The sequence below is a fragment of the Carassius auratus genome, unplaced genomic scaffold (assembly GCF_003368295.1).
Source record: "Carassius auratus strain Wakin unplaced genomic scaffold, ASM336829v1 scaf_tig00016376, whole genome shotgun sequence".
In the NCBI taxonomy this organism is placed as follows: Eukaryota; Metazoa; Chordata; class Actinopteri; order Cypriniformes; family Cyprinidae; genus Carassius; species Carassius auratus.
The window spans coordinates 83,001-105,169 of record NW_020524671.1 but is presented as its reverse complement, the minus strand read 5'-3'; the positions used below and the strand labels follow the sequence as shown (position 1 = coordinate 105,169).

At 35.0% G+C, this 22,169-nt stretch overlaps 1 protein-coding gene across 1 annotated transcript in view; it reads left to right on the top strand.

Moving 5' to 3' along the window:
* LOC113075115 (AP-3 complex subunit beta-1-like) overlaps positions 1–22,169 on the top strand; it is a 57,556-nt gene that overhangs the window by 10,678 nt on the left and 24,709 nt on the right. Inside the window, exons 2-21 of the mRNA XM_026247854.1 lie at positions 977–1,052; positions 1,406–1,480; positions 3,465–3,560; positions 4,423–4,583; positions 4,666–4,732; positions 9,635–9,817; positions 10,147–10,296; positions 11,967–12,064; positions 12,153–12,207; positions 13,420–13,491; positions 13,601–13,663; positions 13,840–13,972; positions 14,466–14,575; positions 14,670–14,846; positions 14,915–15,101; positions 17,980–18,110; positions 18,269–18,416; positions 18,494–18,653; positions 20,835–21,018; positions 21,118–21,160. Coding sequence (XP_026103639.1) covers positions 977–1,052; positions 1,406–1,480; positions 3,465–3,560; positions 4,423–4,583; positions 4,666–4,732; positions 9,635–9,817; positions 10,147–10,296; positions 11,967–12,064; positions 12,153–12,207; positions 13,420–13,491; positions 13,601–13,663; positions 13,840–13,972; positions 14,466–14,575; positions 14,670–14,846; positions 14,915–15,101; positions 17,980–18,110; positions 18,269–18,416; positions 18,494–18,653; positions 20,835–21,018; positions 21,118–21,160 — 2,369 coding nt within the window. The remainder of the gene's footprint in view (positions 1–976; positions 1,053–1,405; positions 1,481–3,464; positions 3,561–4,422; positions 4,584–4,665; positions 4,733–9,634; positions 9,818–10,146; positions 10,297–11,966; positions 12,065–12,152; positions 12,208–13,419; positions 13,492–13,600; positions 13,664–13,839; positions 13,973–14,465; positions 14,576–14,669; positions 14,847–14,914; positions 15,102–17,979; positions 18,111–18,268; positions 18,417–18,493; positions 18,654–20,834; positions 21,019–21,117; positions 21,161–22,169) is intronic.

The following is a 22,169-nucleotide window of genomic DNA, read 5'->3' as shown; positions in this document are numbered from 1 at the left end:
CTAAAATAGATATTAAAATAAAATTATAAAAAGGTGTGTGTTTGTGACCCTGGGCCACAAAACCAGAGTCACTGGGGTATATTTGTAGCAATAGCCAAAAAACAAAACAAAAAACATTGTATGGGTCAAATTTATAGATTTTTCTTTTATGCCAAAAATCATTAGGATATTAAAGTAAAGATCATGTTCTATAAAAATATTTTGTACATTTCCTAATGTATATATATTAAAACTTAATTTTTAATATGCATGGCTAAGAATTCATTTGGACAACTTTAAAGGAAATTTTATCTGTATTTAGATTTTTTGCACCCTCAGATTCCAGATTATCAAATAGCTGTATATTGGCCAAATGTTTTATATATATATATATATATATATATGACATGAACTTGGACCACAAAACCAGTCTAAAGGAAATTATATATGTATGTATGTATGTAAATATATATGACATGAATATCTCTCTCTCTCTCTCTCTCTCTATATATATATATATAGAGAGAGAGAGAGAGAGAGAGAGAGAGAGAGAGAGATAATATATATATTAATTGATTTTATATATTTTATATAATTTTAAATTTATTTATAATATAAATGCAAATATACAATTACATAATATAAATATATAGTTCATATACAAATCTTCAATTATGCATAAATATGTCATTCATAATAAAATAATGTTCATTCTAAAAAAAAAATATTAAAAGTTAATTATAAATATGCATGTATATATGTGTGTGGATATGTATACATGTGTGTGTGTGTGTATTTGGATAATACAGATATTATTTTATTACAATTTTTATTTCATTTACCATAAAAGAACTGAAGCTGTTAACGAAGAGTGAATAATGGTAAATCACTGACATGGAATTGGAGTGAATTGATGGCCCTACTTTCATTTGAAGTAAAACGATACGGTTAGTATGATGAATTTGCTGTAATGCTGAATCCTTTGGTTTCTCTGCAGGAATGAAGATCTGAAAGAGATGCTGGAAAGCAGCAAAGAGTCTCTGAAGCTGGAGGCCATGAAGAGGATAGTTGGGGTACGTCATTCTGAGAGACAGTGATCTGGTATTAAAGGGACAGTTCACCCAAAAATTCAAAATGTGGGTAACCAACATTTACTGCTCTCAGTGACTTCCATAGTATTTTTTTTTCTATACTATGGAAGTAAATGGAAACCAACAACTGTTTGGTTACCAGCATTCTTCATGTGCAACAGAAGAAATTAATTCAGGTTTGGAACGACTTGAGGGAGATTAAATTATTATTTTTTTATTTTTGGCTGAATTATCCCTTTAAGATTCAGTCTGTGATTTTATGAACACATTCACTCAGCGTCAGTGTGTTGTTGCTTCATTCTGTCTCATTAACATTTTTATTTCTCTCTATATAGTTGATTGCCAAGGGAAAGAACGCATCTGAACTTTTCCCAGCAGTGGTGAAGAATGTTGCAAGCAAAAACATTGAGGTAAGAGAAGATTTAGAATGTGCTGACACATTTAAATTTAATTAAAATTAAATTTATTCATTTAGCATACGCTTTTATCCAAAGAAAATTACAGTGCATTCAGGCTATAAATTTTTACCTATCATGTGTTCCTTTGGAATCGAATCCCCAACCTTGCACTTGATAACGCAATGCTCTACCAATTGAGCTACAGGAACACATTTACATAAGTTTTCCTCACTCTGCTTTTTCTTTGATTTGAGCGTGAAAATCGACTCCTGACTACAGGCGTTCAGCAGCTGTGAGGACCCCTGTAGATTTTTGATCAGGCATCTGACAGGGAAGCCCTTGCTGCTGAAGAATGAATGTTTAGATGGAAAGATGATTGTCTGGACAGGATGATGGAAAGACATGAGAGGTGGTTGGGAAAAACGTCTTGACTGAAGAAGACGGCTGGTGTTTTGAGGGGCCAGTGTGTAATTGGTGGTCCAGGGGTCCAGACACGTTCTCTCTGTCTCCCCCCACGTCTGATGCTCCGTGCTGGGCAGCTGTGTACTGAGTACTGTCTCTCTCTGGAGCTAGAGACTTGGGGATGCTGCCATTGATCCACACACACACACACACACGCACGAGAGGACACCACAGGTGTGACCATTGATCCACTCACTGCAGGGTCATACACACATACGCAAACACACACAAGCACACACGCACACACACACACTCATTTATTTAACCCTTCAGTAAGCTCTACCCCTGCTTGGTTATATTATTATAATGTTTTTGTTATTTACTTTTTATTATGTTACTTTTTTTTATAATTTTGCTATTTTCATATATAAATTATGCAGTATTATTGAAAAATATGATACCACGGACCCCCAGAAATGTTAAGGGATTTTTGTTGTGGTCTATTTATTTATTTTTTTTATTTATTAAATATATCTGTCTGTCTGTCTGTCTGTCTGTCTGTCTGTCTGTCTGTCTGTCTGTCTGTCTGTCTGTCTGTCTGTCTGTCTGTCTGTCTGGATAGATAGATAGATATTTTATTTCAGTTTGTTTTAGTTATTTTAGTACATCAAGTTCATCTAAATGAAAATGTTGACAATTAGCTTAAAATAATTGTTTTATAGTTTTTTTTATCATGTTTTAACTGTTTTAGTTTTAGTTTACTGTAATAACCCTGCCTAAACCATAAATAACATAACATATAAAACTAATACAAAACATTATAAATGTTTGTTTTATATACATATAATAAATAATAATAATAATAATAATGTATTTTTTACTATTTTAATGTATTATTTTACAGCATTTTATTTTAATTTATTACATTTAATAATCTATATATTTTATAATATGTATAGAATATTTTTTTGTGTGTTTGTGGATCCCCTTGAAATTCTGGTTGAATCCTCAGAGTGCACTTTTTATGATCGGTTTAAAGCACAATAACTTGTTTTTGGGGTTATTTGTGCCCCTTATTATAAAAACCAAGCAACAACCATCTTGCATGAAAAAAGCAATCCCTCTCTCCATCAGGTTTGTTTTTCTGCTCCTCTTATAATTCTGCTTCATAAATGCCAGCGGTTCATTTAGTAGCTGTCTAATTAACATGCGCACGGCTGCTCCAATCCCTGATCAGCAGGCCGCTGTATGTAAATCTGATTAAACAGAGGGGCAGATGGGTAATGTCTCTCTTTATGAAGTGAGTGATGTTTTTCCATTTGGCTGCTAATCGCCATGGTGATGATGATGGAATGCGTCGTCGTGACTCCCTGATCGCTAACGACCTGTCGTCACCCCAAGAGCTGGACGCAATTAAACGGAGAGCCGACCTTTGACCCTTCACCTTTGAGCACAAGCAGATCAGACTGTTTCGTGATATTAAAATGGCATATGAGTTTGTTAAAGCTGGGATTGGATGATGATTCTTTATCTACTTCTTAAAGTTAACTGGACTGTTTTTAATATGTAGTTCTGTTGTGTCTGCATGTTTCAGCTGAAGAAGCTGGTGTATGTGTACCTGGTCCGGTATGCAGAGGAACAGCAGGATCTCGCCCTCCTGTCAATCAGCACCTTTCAGCGGGCGCTCAAGGTAAGTCCCGCCCCTTTCCTCTCCCACGATGCTCTTATTGTGCTTTACATGATTTATCAAAATAAAACTGAAATTACGATATGGCATTGTGCGATTTATCAAATCACAAAGGCAGCAATTCAGTTCAATAAATGCACTGCTCTTTTTAGTCAAAATAAAGTTTGAAGAAATTGAAACCGCTATAAATATTAGTATTGTAATTTTACAGTTGAACTGTCAAAGTAATTATTATTGTCTTTTTATTTAGTGATTTTTATAGCTTTACTTTAAACTTATTTTATTTCAGCTAGTTGCCCAGAAAACATTTTAAATATTCATTTCGTTTATGTAGTTAAAGAGCAAACAAATAAATTTCTAAAAACTATATATACATATAAAAAAAAAATTATAAAACAGCTTCCACCAATATGCAAGTGTAATTTTATGGTTGCAATGTAAACAAAAATATTTCTTATGATATATTTTTTTTTTCTTTTCTTTACAAATTCACAATTCTTTTTATTTTACCAAAAGTATGTAATCTATGGTAAAATATACAATATACAGTATAGCATTTTATTAATATAATATGTAGTACAGTTACAGTATATTTTATTTTGTAATAAAAACTGCAATATTTATAGTTAGTATTATTATTATTATTATAATTTTACAGCCATATTAATATATAACGCCAAATTTTGCATAGCAAACTAATCACATTTTAAATGCCAAGTTTTTTTCAGAAAAATTGCAAGTAGATTTATTTTTTTTTTTAAATCGTGCATCCCTTGTCTCCTCCCAGTTTTTTAAGTCCTTTTTTTTAGCCAGTGTTTTGGGTCAGCTAACGCATGTTTTTTTAATCATATGTGTGTGTGCGCAGGATCCCAATCAGCTGATCAGAGCGAGCGCTCTCAGGGTCCTGTCCAGCATCAGAGTTCCCATCATCGTCCCCATCATGATGCTGGCCATCAAAGAAGCAGCCACCGACCTTTCACCTTACGTCAGGAAAACAGCCGCTCACGCCATTCAGAAACTCTACAGGTAACACACACACTCACACAGATGAGGTCGCTGTATGTTAACAAGCGAGTGTTATACAGAGGTCTCTGATTTTGTCTTCCAGTCTAGACCCGGATCAGAAAGAGCATCTGATCGAAGTGATTGAGAAACTCCTGAAAGACAAAAGCACGGTAAAATATCTTGATATTCACACAGACATGACCAAAATGTTGTTAGTGATTAAAATGGTCAACAAATAATTGAGACTTAATAGAATTAAATGGTCTATTTTGCATTCAAACTGGAAACAAATGCATGTTTACTAAGCCTTTTTGTTTACTTTTTTTTTGTAATAAACTTTAGTAATATTGTTCTAAAAATATTTTAAATTATAAATTTTAAGTTATACTTTAATTAATTAAAGTATTATTTTCATGTTTTTGAGTTTGTTTGGAAGGTTGTTATTATAGTTAAAACCATACAATTTTTTTTGCTGAAATAAAATGAACTTTAACTGAAATAAAATAAAATAAAATGTAAGCCCACAAAAGGAGCCAATAAAGTAAATGAAAATAAAAGTAATAAAATAAAATACATTTAATACAATAAGATAAAGTATTAAAAAAATGCTAATTATTAAATACTACATTAAAATAAAATGGTACATTAAAAGAAATTAAATAATTAAAAGTAATTAAAAAAATCAATGCATGGGATTAATATATATATATATTTTTGGTCTGCCCTGTACAATATTGCAAAATATGCAATGTTTATACAGCTCTATCAGTGTGAAACTGGCTGGTTTAACTATATTCTAAAAAGTATGTATTAATTAATGTATATATATATATATATATATATATATATATATATATATATATATGTGTGTGTGTGTGTGTGTGTGTGTGTGTGTGTGTGTGTGTGTGTTTGTGAACATTAACTTACATTTACATCATGCAATCACTAGATGGAGGCACAACACCACATTTATTTCTGTCTCGCTTCCTATCACTGTTCCTCTCTTTATCTAAAACACTTCTGGCAGTAAAAGAAACACTTTCTGAGCTCAAAACATTTCCACCAGGGCCTTGGACAAAGTCTCAGCAGCAAATGATCTTAACACATATCCGCTGGACTTGGTCGTTGTTGCCGGCCTCAAATCTGAGTTATGTACGTGGGGTTTCTGCTCACGTTGTCATGTTTTTTAGCGCTGTCCTCATAGGCTTTTAGTGCAGAGCTGTATTTCACCCGAATATGCACTGGAAATGTTTATTGTGATATAATAGACATCTCTACGAGCTTCCCCTGTACGCTGCTAAAGGAAGCTCTATGGGATGTGTCGCCGTTGATGAAATATGAGCGTGTGTGTGTCTTCGGTCTGATGGCAAGCACAGCATCAATCACAGCCGCAGCGTCCCAGCGTCTCTCTCCGTCTCTCCTCGCTCGCTGATGACCCAGCATTCCCTGTTTCCTCTCCCGTCAGCGCGGCCCGGCCTTAATTAGAATTCATGGCAAAATGGATCCAGGGAAACGTCCTGTACCCTTCATAATTTTACAGGAAATTTATTGTTATTAGAGAAACCATTTGCTTAGTGTGATTGTTCCATTAAAGTCTTGTCAAGCAGCAGAGATAGCAGAGGTTTCTTGATGAGGTGTGTGTAAGTGAGAGCCTTGTTGATGGTGGATGGAGTTTACCTTGGAGCTCTTGTTGGGTAATATGGGATCAGATAGATGGGGAGACGCCAAAGATGAACGGTGAATAGAGTAAATCCAAAGATAGACCAAAAATATCAAAGTAAACAAAAGAAATGAAGACTGTTTGACTGCCTTGCGTCTTCCTTAAACGTTTCTACATGATTTGGATTACTCATATTAGGTAATGTAGTCTGACTACTTTTAGATTACCGGCACTTTTAACCAAACCCGTTCATCACATAGACTTGAACTGGATTACAGTGTGCAATATTAATTAATAGTGCACAATTTATATTTATCAACATTTTATATTAATGCAAAGAAGAATTAAAAATGAAAATAAATAACAAATAAAATAAGATGTATATAAATTAGATTGAGATTATTTATGCGTGTATATAATATTGTATTTGCTATATAAATATTATATATGTATAACAAGATTTTTTTTTTTTTTTAAATGTATGGATATTATACAATAGATAAATGTAAAAGCATACATATAAGAATAACTTAAAAAAAGTTTGTAAATTGTTTATCAGAATCTGAATTGTTTATCTGTTTTGTCTGCATTACAAACTACAAATGTTTCTCTTGAATATAAATAAATAATAATAATAAAAAAAAAAAAATATATATATATATATATATATATATATATTATTATTATTATTATTATTATTATTTTTTTTTTTTTTATATATACATATACATACATACACACACACACACACAATGTATATACAGTGGCGAGAGTTTGGCTTGAGTTGTCCTGATAAACAATTTCCAGTAAAAAAAACTACAATTGTATTTGTAACTGTTTTGCACCCTTTTTGTAAGTGATCAGTTAGATGTAATTTTCTTCCCTTGGAGCTGGAACTGAAGTCACATGATGATGAATGAAGCGCCTGACCTGCTCAAACTCTCTCTCTGTGTTGTTTTCACACACTCTCTCTCATATACTGTAGTTCATTAGTCTAAAGTGAGAGTGGTGTGTTATATTAGCTCGGTGGGAAGCAGAACAGGTTGTCATCTTCCAAGCATCTGTTTGTTTTGAGACCACACTGAGGTTTGTAATTACGACGCATATATAACCTGATCAGCTTAATTTGCAATTAGAAACCTCCAGCACATCTTTAGGGTTGCTGCAGGAGAAGCGGGTGAGTGATAATTGGCCAGACGCTGTAGAGGTGTGTGTGTGTGTGTGTGTGTGTGCAGCATGTGTTTGTGTGTGTCTCCACAGTTTTATAACTTTAGACACAGTGTAATAGTGAATGTGTACAGATGACTTTGTTCTTCTTTTCATGTTTATGCAAATGTAATATATATTTATAGCAGGTTCAGTTAGGTAGAATTACAATATAATAACAGCCAATATTCAAACTGACACTTTCCACATGAGTACCGAAGCATAAAACTAAAATTTGTGTGTGTGTGTTTATATACATATGTGTGTGTGTGTGTGTGTGTGTATTTATATATATATATATATGTGTGTGTGTGCAGATAAAATGTTACATTATTGCTTTCTTGGTTTTGGTTTTCTTTGGTTTTAAATTATGTTTGTTTATACACTTAAATTTTTGTTTATCTCAGATAAATCAATATAATTTGAATATAATGTTTCTCTAATGGTCTCTAATGGATTGTTTGAGTCACTGGTCTGTTGGTTTGTCATTCAGGTGCACAAATATTTATGGGTAGTTCGGGTTTTTTAGTGGATCATTAATTGTTGTTTGTTATTTCATAACCATTTAATTCTCTTATAAATTATTATCATCTAAAAACTTAAAATGTCTGATCTTGTGCAAATTTGTATTGTTTTTTCATGCCTGAACTATTAAATTATTGAAAATTTAATTTAATTAGTCCAAAATAACATTTACATTAACAGTCATTTATTTCACTGATACCACATTTATTATTGTTATAATTATCATTAGTTTTATAAATAATAGTATGAATCTATATATATATATATATATATATATATATATATATATATATATATATATATATATATATATATATATTAATTATTATTATAATTTTTTTTTTTTTTTTTGCTTCTCATTTTCCAGATTTTTGTCCCTAAAATGCTCTTGTGTATAAAACGGCCACTCATATTGAAAAATCATGAAATATTCAGAATTAAACTAACATTCCGAATCAGTTGATTGACCTCCCCTGGAATCTGTAACAACCAATCAAAATGAAGGACTCTAAACTTAAAGAGCCAGTAAGATGAAAATTCTAAGCTTCCTATCACTGTTTATAAGTCCTGTACATTAGGTTTAAATCCATCCAAGGTTAAAAAACATTGTCATTTTGTCAAAATATCATTTTAAAATTACCTCAATTCTCAGAGATCCCCAAACGGTTTGCACGAAGCTGTTCAAAAGATTCAGTTCCCTTAAACCCCACCTTTCGGTAGCATACTGTGTTCTGATTGGTCAACCGACATAGTTTTGATTGGTTGTTGCGCACACACCTCCATGGTAAACAATGCGTTAGCATCTGTTTGGGGTGAATTATGTCTTATTCCTCTCACCGCAAAGCAAACGGTAAAATAAAAAACTTGAACAGTCTCGCTGCTTTTTCTTCTGTGTGTGTGTATTCAAGCCGCGCGCTTCAGTTTGAATCTGAATAGCGTGTTCAGCGCGGGGGCGTGGTCACATTAGATATAATGAAGAGAGACATGAAAAACAGACATCGCGTTGTTTTCATATGGATTACTTTATCACAGAAAATCTGTTTTCGGCAGCACTTGTTTAGTTTTAAAGTAGACATGTCAAGCTTTCTATAGATATCTCTCTCATGTCTCTTCATTGAGTATTCACGGAGTTACACTTCATTAATGACGTGTTTGTACATGACGATCAGCGCAGACAGGCTGCAGACAGCACACATACTGATAAGACGCTCGGGAGAAAACAAATACATAACTTCATAATCATACTTCGCGTTGTGATTTGGAGATGCTCGTTGGTCTAAATAAAGTTGGTAATGAACCCTCTTCAAACTCTGCAGGTCAGAGTTTTGTTTCTATCAAGATGGTAGGCGGAGATTATTATGCAAAGTGTTCCTAGTGACGTACATAGAGATGGGCAAAAGATTTTAAATCTATAATGACTCGTTTCAGCGATTCAGAGTCGACTCCTTACTTTAGAAGCCAATGACTTTATAAATCGTGTTTAATTGCTTTGCACATTGTTTACACTGATGGACAGCTACATCATACACTGTAATACAGGTCATTTTTGATTTCCCATCTGTGTGGCTCTTTAACTTTACTAGTGTACCACAGAGTGAAAAAACACTTCAGACTGATGTAGAATTTCTGAAGGGGTTTCTAACGGGTGGCTAAGCTGCTGTTTGTCCTGTGTTTTTTGTAGCTTGTGGCCGGCAGCGTGGTGATGGCGTTTGAGGAGGTCTGTCCGGACCGGATCGACCTGATCCATAAGAACTATCGGAAGCTGTGTAACCTGCTGGTGGACGTGGAGGAGTGGGGTCAGGTGGTCATCATACACATGCTGACACGCTACGCTAGGACACAGTTTGTCAGCCCGTGGAAAGAAGTGAGTCACTCTCAGTGTGTTTAAGCACAGACAGTATTTAATTATGATTTCTCATTTTTTTTTAAGCTCCGCTATCAAGATTAGTCGTTTCATTTGAACACAAAATTACTGCTTAACATTTTTTACTAATCCTATTTTCATTTTGTTTTCTTTTTCGATGCTAGCATTGAGGGTTTCAGGTAGGAAGGAGGGACTGCTGTTATGTAGACTGTAGTGATTGTTTCACAAGAGGAAGTTGCTGGTGTTCCTTTTAACCATTTTTAGAGTTGGTTTAATGATCTCTGGATTTTTGTGATGTTTTTATTCAGTAATTGTGTGTGTGATTGTAGGACGCTGTGTTTGACGAGAACAGTGAGAAAGCGTTTTATGATTCAGAGGAGGAAAGGAAAGTGGAGCAGTCCAATCTGTACATCATGGATCCAGACCACAGACTCCTGCTCAGAAACACTAAACCACTGTTACAGAGCAGAAACACAGCAGTGAGTACACACACACACACACACACACACACACACACTTATACACAACACTCTGTTTAAAGGAATATTCTTGGAGCAAATCTGTCATAATTAAAAAATCAAGTAACTTCTGCAATTTTAAATATAGAAACAGAATTATTAATTGTTATTATTATTATTATTAAATCAATATTTTTTAAAGTTAATATAGTAATATATAATATGTTTAATGTTTATTAATAATTAAATAATAATCTTTATTATTAATTTTTTTACATCATTATTACAGATACATTTAATCTATTACATTGAATATGTTTCAAGCATAAAATATAAAAGGCATAATTATATAAATACTAGTATAGCAAATATTATTAAAGTGGCCTGTATTATCAATAATAAACATTTTTTATTATTATAAAACACTATTAATCATAATACTTATTGTTTCATATTCTTATATCAATATTAAAGTAAATAATAATTATAATAATTATTAATAGATAGTAATTTAATATAGATTTAGCATTAAATATTAAATATAAATATAACAAATATTATAAATAGAAGGTAAGGTAAGATGGTTTTCAGCCAGTAGTTACAACCTTTCTTCTTTTTATTTGTATTAACAGACAAAAAACATAATAATACAAAGAGTTAATCAATATTTTGGTATATTAATCAAAACAGAACAATAATGATTAAAAAAAACAACAACAACAACAACAGAACAACAGAAAATACGATGAAAATAAATATGAACAATTCTCAGCCTATCGTGAACCTTTCTTTATTAATTCATATTTAATCTGTAATAATCCTTTAAGATGCTCACATATTTCCATTTCCCCACACATCTTCACTCTTCAGTTTTCTCTTTCTCTCTCTCTCTTATGCTCATTCCTGTTCAACTCTGAGCAATAGCCAAGGCCTTCAGGACGCACCTGAGTGTGTGTTTTGTGTTTAAGTGCGAGTGTGTGTTTTTGTACATCAGAATGTTAGCGGGACCAAGGCTGTATCAGACCAAACTCCATCATGTTACACACACTAGGCCTTAAAAATGTGCTCAGAAAATGTTATTCCCTCCTACATCACACACACACAAGGAGACTCGAGTGCTCCATCAACCTGAAAGCTCAAGGTCTCTGTGTATGTGTGTTTTTTGTACTTGTGTGTGTGATATGTTTTGATTAAAACTTGTCCTGCTTTGTTCTAGACTCAGTCTGCACTCTGTCTTTATCAGCTCTCTCTCTCTCTCTCTCTCTCTCTTTCTCTCTCTCTCTCTCTCTGCTGCTTTAGCGGTTGATGTGTTGAAGTCTGCTGTCCTGTTCATATATTGGGGTCAAAGTAATTTGGGGAAGACAAAATCATTACATACATTGAAGGCTTCCTAATCTATCACCATCTATCTCTTTTTCAACCTCGCTCAAACCCTCCTCTTTCTCTTTCTCTCACTTCACATGTCACTGGGACTCTCCACCACGTCTCCCATTAATCTGTCTCTCTTTCATAAGCTACTTTTTATGTCCATTCGTCTTTTTTTTCACCTTTCTCTCCCTTCGTAAAAACATACCATGGAAAAACCATGATGATTTTGTGTTTTAGTTTCTTGGTATGCTTTTAAGTACCTTACATTTAACATTTAAAGGCATAGCTTTTTGTTAATAACATTAATCATTTCTTTTTGTCAGGTTGTGATGGCAGTATCTCAGCTCTACTGGCATTTGGCTCCTAAACATGAACTTAACATCATCACCAAGTCCCTGGTGAGGCTCCTGAGGAGCCACAGGTAACACATGCACACTATGAGATCAGGAGACGGAGATCAAATCTCTTAATCTAATTCCTGTTTTTGTGTTCATTCTCGGCGCTTTTAGGGAAGTTCAGTACGTTGTGTTGCAGAACATCGCCACCATGTCCATTCAGAGAAAGGTACAGACTCCTCAAAACATTCATCCTGCTTTTCTCCTGAAATCTGAACACGTTATGAACATTGTTAATTATTTAGAATCAGCTTTGTGTACTTCAAGTGCTTATTCTGAGGTAAACTCAGAGGTAGGGCTCAATTCTGAGAGAAAACTTGAGGTAAAATATGGAGTCACTTGCAAGTTAAGTTCTGAATGAGAATGAGGTAAAATATAGAATACATTTCGAGATCTGAGGTAAACAATGACGTGGGAATAAGAGGTAGGTCTCAATTCTGAGAAAAATCTTGAGGTAAAATATCAAGTAAACCCATACAGTAAATTAAGAGGTACAAATCAGAGGTAGTCCACACATTTTAGAGAAATCATGAGGTAAAATATCAAGTTAATTTCAAGGTAAGATCTGAGGTAAACACTGAGGTGAAATCAGAGGTAGGCCTCAATTCTGAGAGATATCATGAGGTAAAATATGAAGTAAATCTTACATAAAGTTTTGAGGTAAAATTAGAGGCTTCAATTATGTATGCAAACTGAGGGTAATATCTGACATAAACTGTGTGATAAAAATATAATGCATCTTTTGAGCTAAGGTTGAGGTGAACACTTTAAAAAAATAAAAAAATAAATAAACAGCATATACTGGTTAGGTAGGTTATAAAGCTGGGATGCTGGTTTGAGCTGGTTTAAGCTGGTCATGTGCTGGTCCTAAACTGGTCGGACCATTATAGGACCAGCTTAAACCTGCTAAGGATAATCTTAAACCAGCTCATTACCAGCTAAGGACCAGGTAAAGCCAGCTCAAAAAAATACCATCTTTAAAACCTACCTAACCAGCGTTGCTTAAATTAATCCTGAAATAATCTGAGGTAATGTCTAGGAAACCACTGAGGTAAAGCCCGAGATAGTGTTAAGGTAAACCTGACTGCAAATTATATAGAGATAAAAAATTTTATTAAATGAATTTCACCTGAGATGAATACAAAAGGTAAAATCTGAGTACAGTAGGTCTAATTAAACTGAGAGTAAACTGAGAAATTATGTTGAAGAAACCATGTGTTAAAAAGTATGTAGGTATACTAGTGAGGGTCATTTCTGAGGTAAATGGTAAATGCTGATGTAGAATCTGAGTAGTCTTGTCTTGAGGTGAAGACTGCAGTTAAAAAACAAACATCTAAAGTATCTGAGGTAGACCTGTGGTAATGTCTGCTGTGTTTTTTAGGGGATGTTTGAGCCCTTCATGAAGAGCTTCTATGTGAGGTCTACAGATGCAACACACATCAAAACACTCAAGGTGAAGCATTGACTCACAGTACCTTCATGTGTCTTTTCCGCTTGCTTGCTGATGTTTTGTTGCTTACCTAATGTTTTTTTTTTTTTTTGCTTTTGTTTAAATCCTTCAGCTGGAGATTTTGACCAACCTGGCTAATGAAGCAAACATCTCCACCATACTGAGAGAATTCCAGGTAAAGCTTCATAGATTGAGTTAAATCTAAGGGGGGAGAAAACTCTTGAGATGAATCTTAAGATGAAGTTTGAATAGTTCTATGATGCCTCAAAACCCTTTCTGGGTAGGCAGCTCATTAGGTTTAGAAACGCAGCTGAGGAATAGCAGCTTTAAGCAGTTATATGTGTGTTCCAGACATATGTGAAGAGTCAGGATAAGGCGTTCGCGGCGGCCACCATCCAAGCCATCGGCCGGTGTGCCACTAACATCTCTGAGGTGACAGACACCTGCCTCAACGGCCTGGTCCTGCTGCTGTCCAACAGAGACGGTAATCACACACATATTGAAGATCTCGTTTAGTTATTAGACACAGTGCTTGAAGTTCAATGTCTTGATCAACTCATAAATCAAAATATAAATGTAAATATTGTTAAATATAAAAATTTAATATAGATCAATAAGGATGACAGCATTTAACATACAAAGTACATAAACTGCACAGCTGATAAAAGTAGAAAACGCTTAATATGTAGTTTCTTAAATATTTAATTCTGAAATATGGTAAACTGCAGCATTTCCCTAAGAAATGGATCACAAGGAATGATTCGATTTATCTAAATCGCCTGAATGAATCCGATGACTAAAATGACTCACTAAAGCTACATTTAAGAGAAGACATCACATATAGGAGAGTGTGTATTAATTCAGCATCTCAAAAATGTAGTTAAGTTGCTGCTTAGCCACTCCTCAACACTGGTTACTACAGTAAAGACATAGTATACTGGATTATCAGTGTATTCATGCATTTCTTCTCTTTGTAGAGACTGTTGTTGCTGAAAGCGTCGTAGTCATCAAGAAACTTCTGCAGACTCAGCCATCACAGCATAGTGACATCATCAAACACATGGCCAAACTCTTCGACAACATCACTGTGAGAGACGAGAGCAATATTACACAACTGTTTTAGTGTTATAGTGTGATTTATATAGATGTAACTGTGTATTTAATGTCTGTTGCCTCTTTAGGTCCCGATGGCAAGGGCCAGCATCCTTTGGCTGATGGGTGAATACTGTGAACACGTGCCTAAAATTGCCCCCGACGTCCTGCGAAAGATGGCCAAGACCTTCACCAACGAAGAAGACATTGTCAAACTTCAGATCGTCAACCTTGCTGCCAAACTCTACCTGACCAATTCCAAACAGGTAAAATCAAATCAGACTTGTTTTAGAAATCAGATTGTGTTTTACCTCACTTTCTTTCCGTCATACAGACTAAATTGCTGACTCAATACATTTTGAACTTGGGGAAGTACGATCAGAACTACGACATCAGAGACCGAACACGGTTTATTCGTCAGCTGATTGTCCCAAACGAGAAGAGCGGAGCCTTGAGCAAGTACGCTCGCCGCATCCTGATGGCACCCAAACCGGCTCCTGTCCTGCAGTCTGCCTTCAAAGGTAAAAACCTTGAAGCGTCATTTCAATTTCTTTAGTGATTAAAGTGCCCCCAACTAATAATTCACAAAGTTCTACGCTAACGTTGAAGTAAAACAATGGAAAGTGGGGGAAAATATTTTACTCGTAAGAATTTGTAGAGGTGCCAATAATCAGGGCCAACATGCATTTCTCCAATGTGTTTTTTAATTTGTGTTTCCCCCCCAATTTTAATTTTTCATTTCAATTAAACGTTAGAATTTTGTGATTTGATTTTTTTTTTTATGAAAGATCAAATTATAAACAATGCCGATTTATTTTCACAGCCGCATTTGCTCATATTTACCAAGGGTGCCAAATATAAGTGTATTACCAAAGTCCTTTTAAAATATGGTAAAAATCGCTGAATTTTTTTTTGATGACATTGCCCCAAAATAAGGTTTAAAATGCCTTTTTTCTTACATGTTATACTGATACTCGCCAAATCGTCTCTGCTGTCGCAAAACCTCAACTGTGCGCATACGTCAATGCAACCAGACGATAGGCTTAAATGTTTCCTGGCTTGACTGTTAAAAGCAGATGATTGGCTTTCCAGTGGGAGGGGCGGGACATGTACATTCAACCACCATTTTTGCTGTTACGGGTTTTCCTAAGGCAGTATAGTTGTATTGAGGATTGAGGAAGTGGCATGTCTCTTACAAAGTATCTCTGGTTTTACTCAAGAGTAATTAAAGTATCTGTAATGAATATAATATGATATATGATTTTACAAGCCATTTAAATTCAGTGGTCATAAGGTGTGGGGATGCCTGAAATCATTCTGTGCAAGATCCAAACCTACAACTTTTCAGTTACCACCGCAGGTCAGTCATTTCTAGGCTGTATCACTCATGTTTAAAGCTTTGTTGCATGTTAAAACCAAAAAAAAAAATCCAAAGCCGTCAGTTTTCCGTCATGCTCTCATTCTAAACGACACGACCACATCTATACGAACTCCAGAGTTCTGCTGACATCGATTTCTCTGCCGTTTCTCTTATTTCATCACATCTTTCCATTCCAGCAGGGCTTCAGAACTGAAAAACTCAACACTGTCATGGGAATTCATCCCCGCAGGCCATGACAGCAGGTCTAACCCGTAAACATCAATACAGCACGCAGAAAAACTCTGCCCCTGATTCTATCAAGCGGCACACAGTTATTTTTTCCCGCCTCTGAACTGGGCTTTTTTTCTCTGGAGTAGCGGCATGGATTTGTAGGCTTCGCCTTCTGTTCCTCCCGTGCAGAATTGAATCATTGGATTCTGCATAATTTGATTACAGACAGTTGAATCTGGGCGTCCCGTCCGCCCCGCACACACCCACACGTCGATTTATTACTACCTCCTGTATGATCACGCACTGCACCTGCAATTAACCGGGAGTAATTACACCCTCGAGCAGGAAAGGGTGTTACTCATTTGCTCCTGTAGATGTATGGATGGATGGATGGACGGATGGATGGATTTGGGTTTAGCGTGAAGGATGTGCTCTGTGTGATTGATGCCGGCTGTCGCTGGGGGTAATATTTGTTGCGCTGAGTATCGTTTTCGGTGCTTGGTAAAGCGTGTCCCGCCCTTAATAGGAGGTAATAAAGTTTGTAAGGGCTGATTATGCTCCGCTGTGATGAAACTCAAAGTGGCATGTCTTTGTGTGTGTTTTTAAGTCACGTGAAGACACAGGTTGTGACATATGATCTCTGCAGTGAAGGCGAATCGTCAGGCTTAAGCTGAAAAACTCATCAATCGACCAAGTGGGCTGTTGCTAATCTACTGATCTCAAATCTGTGCTCCGGTTTCTTGCTTTAATACAATGATTTCATGATTGTCCCTATGGTTACTGTATAGATTAAAATAAATTAGTATACTGAAACATACAGCCATTAATCTTAATTTCATTAATGCGGTATAAATTTACCCTATAACATTTGCGAGACACTTAACTGCTGTCATTTTTAATATTTGTGGTTTAGATCCGCTAGTGGTGTGCAGTGGTGTTTTTCGCTAATGTTCATATTCTGCAGAGCCGGAGTGATTATGCGTTCATATACCTGGGTTATTATGGGATGTAACCAGCATATTGTGAGAAGGGCACGTGGGCAGACCTGAATGCCGTGGCATTTCTGCCAGTTTAATGTCAATTACCCAGCACGTCTCCTGAAGGCCTGTGCAGACACTTATTGCTTTTTTGTTTATTATGACAAAGAAGTACAGTCATACCCAGAATTAGAGTCATAAACTAGAAGATCTTAGTTTGTTAATTTTGCATAGCAAAACAGTTTTCAAACTTTTTATGGCACTTTTATGATGCAGCTGAATATTTATTCGATTATATTGGAGTAGATTACTGTAGAATCGTATATATCTTGTGATAAATATACAATGACAATAATGCTGAATCTAATTTATTATACATTATTTATAATTATATACATGATTACATCCATAATATAATATGAAATATTATAATTAATATTATTATATTAATAATGTATTTAAAGTTAAAAAAAAAATTATGTTTGATATTATCTGGAAAATATTTACTAAATATTTAAATTGACACTTGTTTTTTTTTTTTTTTTTGTAAATAGAATATAATAATTTGCGATTAATCTCACAATGCCAGTGTCTTTAGAAAAATAATCTAAAATTTTAAATTTACAAATTATTTTAAATTAAAAAAAATTATTAAACTTGTACTTTATAATTTTTGAATGATCTTATCTTACTTTTACCATTAAAGGGATGTTTGTGGCGTTGCTTTGATAATAAAACTTTACAGGTTTTCAGCCGCCATGACATATATTTGAGGGCATTAACATACATTTACTCACCTGATTCTCAGTTGTCCTCTTTTGTTCGTTTTAGATCGGGACCGGTTTCAGCTTGGCACACTCTCTCATACTCTCAATACTCAGGCTAGTGGATACTTGGAGCTTTCTGATTGGCCGGCTGTCGCTCCTGACCAATCAGTGAGAAATGTGGAGGTAGTAGAACCGGTAAGACTCCCTTGTCTTTTTTTTTTAAGATAGTGATAAAAATATCTTATATCTATAATTTTAAATGGCCTTAGCGTACAGTTCACTCACAGGGCAGTGATGTTGCCAAGTCTCACATTATTATGACTTCATTTCCTCTTTGTTTATGACTGGGGCAGGTGAAAGAGGCTGGAGCCCCTGCACTTAGAAAATCCAAACCTGCCAAATCACATGAGAAGTTCTACTCTGATTCAGAGGAAGAAGAAGAAGAAGAGGAGGAGAAAGAGGGAAGCAGTAGTGAAGACAGTAGCAACAGCAGCAGTGAAGGTAAAACATGAGCTTTGGATTGGTTTGTGTTTTGGCGAATCTGAGGCTTGTCTTGACCTGTATTTGTGTGCATTTAGAATCAGCAAGTGAGTCTGAGAGCGAGGAGAACAGCGGAGATTCAAACAGGAGCAGCTCCAGCCAATCGGAGAAGAGCTCCAGTGAATCAGACTCAGAAAAGAAGAAGAAAACTCTAAAAAACAAAAAACTACAACAGCAGAAACCGGACAGCAAAGACAGGTAATGGTCCCACACAGTGTAAAAGAGCTCATTTAAATTAAGCAATCATGACCTTGCTTTGTATCCCACTGACCAATCACATTCATTCTTTCAAAAGAAATTCCCTGCAGTTTTTAAATCCTGACAAATTTAAATAGGCGGTTTTTAAAATGCATCATGGAAATCATCACATCTTCCATGAAGACATTTAACAGCACAACTGTCTTCAACACTGATAAAAAATAAGAAATGTTTCTTGAGCACCAAATCAGTGTATTAGAATGATATCTGAAGGATCATGGGACACTGAAGACTGCAGGAATGATGCTGAAAATACAGCTTTACATTACAGAAATAAATCACATTTTACAATATATTCAAATAGAAACCACTTATTTTGAATTGTAGTGATATTTCACAATAGTTCTGTTTTACTGTAGTTTTGTCAGTCTTCATTAGCAAAAGAGACTACGTTTAAAAACATTCAGAAGTCTTACCAACACCAAACTTCCAAACTGCATTGTATTTTAGAAATCATCCATTCATATTTATGTCCAACCCAGCATTCTTCATTTAAATTGATACATTAATCAATCACATAGGCATAAACCTTCATTAAAGGTCATGCATGTTTGCTAAACACCCATCGAACTCTACTGAGAAAGTAGGTGGTCTGAATTCCAATGCTTCATACTTGCTTTACATGCTGTTGCCTATTTTGAAGTGTGTATGTGCCATAAATATATAGACAGATGGTATGTGAGATTGACTTTGGTCATCTTATCTGCATATACGGGGGTTTTGTTGAAGTGTGCACACAAATGGATGAAGCGTGTACAACTTGGGTTTTATATATGTGCAGGAGGTAAATTATTTGTGTGTTCAATGTGTGTGTTTGTGTCATTGTGTATGCTGCTGCATAAAACGTGACTAATAAAATGTGGCACCAATAATATCCCCCTCCATCTGTTCATATGCACACAGTCACACACTCTCTCTCTCTTTCTCTCGTTCACACTCGCCAGGCCTCAACAATTAGGTTTTTATTCTCAGTAATTTAATGTTTTCACTGACCCCACCACAAAGAAGCTATGCATTTTATTTTTAGCAATGCATTTTTATGTGCCAGAATTAACATTTATATTTTTCATTGCATTTTTAGTTTGCTTAACTTTCAAAATACAGAGATATCTGTGAACGGAGTAGCTTTAATGCAACTCAGTAAAAGCTGTAAGTTCATAAATGCACATTTTGTTTTATGAATCAATGGCATCCAATGCAAATAATTTATTTCACCATATTTTTTTTAACCCATTTTTACAGATGCTTCCAAAGTTATCAAAAGTCCCTTTTGCAATTTTGCTAAAAAGAATATGTTTAGTTCACCACATAAATCTAAATGTTTACATTTGCAAGGCATAAAAACACACAAACATGATGACTTCGTCCAATCCACACAGTTTGCTCTGTTAATTATTGTGATGTAACGTTTCTGTAGTTGACCCTGCTGCCTTTATTAGAGGCGGTAATTAAGCAGCTAATAGACACACACACTCACGCATGTGTGTGTGTGTATGCGATGCACTCTTTGCCTGTTTTGTTTGCTGTTCTGTCATTATTGTGCATGACTTAAGGCTCTCTCCCACATCCTCAACTACCGTGAAATGCTCTCATTAATACACACTCAGAACCTGCTTTAATGCTGCCGTTGAACTGTTCACACTTCAGTTAGATAGCCTGTGTGTTTGTGTGTGTGTGTGTGTGTGTGTGTGTGTGTGTGTTCGTGTGTGTTCGTGTGTGTATCACATGTTCTGAGCAAATGAAATCCAAAGACCAAATGAATCCATCTAATCGTCTCACAATTACACAGACATTTTTTCCCTCCGCTAATTTAGCCAGGTTTTTCTCTTGTGCTCTCTGTCTCTATCAAACGACATCCCTTTTGCTATTTTAATATTGAAATGTTCTTTAGTAATGTCTAATTGTCTAACAGTTTTTCGGGTTGTCAAAAAAAGACCCAGGAGTTAAGATTTAAACATGTTTTTACATAATTGATTGTAGTTTTCAGTGCATAAGAAACTCTTAAAAGGAAGGTTATAAATGTAGGTGTGTTTACTGGATGTAGGTTGATTTGCAGTTATTCATTTAGTTAGTAAACTCAAATAGTTCAGTTGTTTCTGTGTCTGTGTGTGACTACAACAGGAAGCAGAAGAATGGAAATGCTGTGAAGGTTGAATCCCGATCCGAAAGTGAATCGGGCTCCGAGAGTTCCTCGTCTGAGAGTTCGTCTGAATCCGGATCAGAACTGGATTCGGATTCAGACTCGGGAACAGATCAAAAGAAAAACACAAAGCCTAAACCTGTCCAGTCTAAAGCAGTCATAAAGGTGAGAAGTACAACAGAGCACAAACACACTTACTGTGTATGAAGGTTTGCTGTATATTATTCTGCGTGTGTAACATCTGGCATCAATGTTTCTTTTCAGCAAGTTGAGAAGAAGGAAGTGTCTCTGCTTGATCTGGATGACTGTGAGTTGCTTACTCAGTTTTTTTTTTAAATGATTTTGGTTTTATTCTTTTGTGATATATAATGAATAGCTCTTTTCCAAACTCCAGTGACCTGCCTACCATCTACATAGTGGTTTCTGAAGTAAAAAACCTAATCATTTTCTTCCTAGGGGAATTGATTTTGAATAAAAACTTTATAACAATAACAAGAACTAGAGCAATAACTAGAACTTTAAAGACACATCTACTTTGAGCTTGTTAATTAGTGGTATAGGCTTCTGTTGAAGCCATCTGTCTGCATTATTTCAACTTATTTTTAAAATAATCTTGTTTAATAGAATAATTTCTTGTGAAAAACTTCATTACCCATGATTCTGCAAATAACTTTTTACCCCCCTCCATCCTTTATGAAGCACTATGGATTATATGGATTATATAATAGATCAGTTTCCCTACACTCTTAAAATAATTTATATATATATATATATATATATATATATATATATATATATATATATATATATATATACAGTATATGCACATGCATATTTTGCAATACCTTTAAAATACATTGTTTAAATATGTATAAACAACCATTTTAAATTGATAGTTAGTTAAATGACGGGTTTGGAATGATATGAGGGTGAGTCATTAATGACATAATTTTCATTTTTGGGTGAACTAACCCCTTTTAAGTCCCTATTTTTTGAGTTTTCATTCACAATGCTGCATGGTATTGTACTTCATTCCTTCATTAAAGTACCGTATTTTCCGGACTATAAGTCGCAGTTTTTTCATAGTTTGGCTGGTCCTGCGACTTATAGTCAGGTGCGACTTATCAAAATTAATTTGACATGAACCAAGAGAAATTAACCAAGAGAAATTAACCAAGAGAAATTAACCAAGAGAAACTAACCAAGAGAAAACATTACCGTCTCCAGCCGCCAGAGGGCGCTCTATGCTGCTCCGTGCTCCTGTAGTCTACACTGAAGACATAGAGCGCCCTCTCGCGGCTGTAGACGGTAATGTT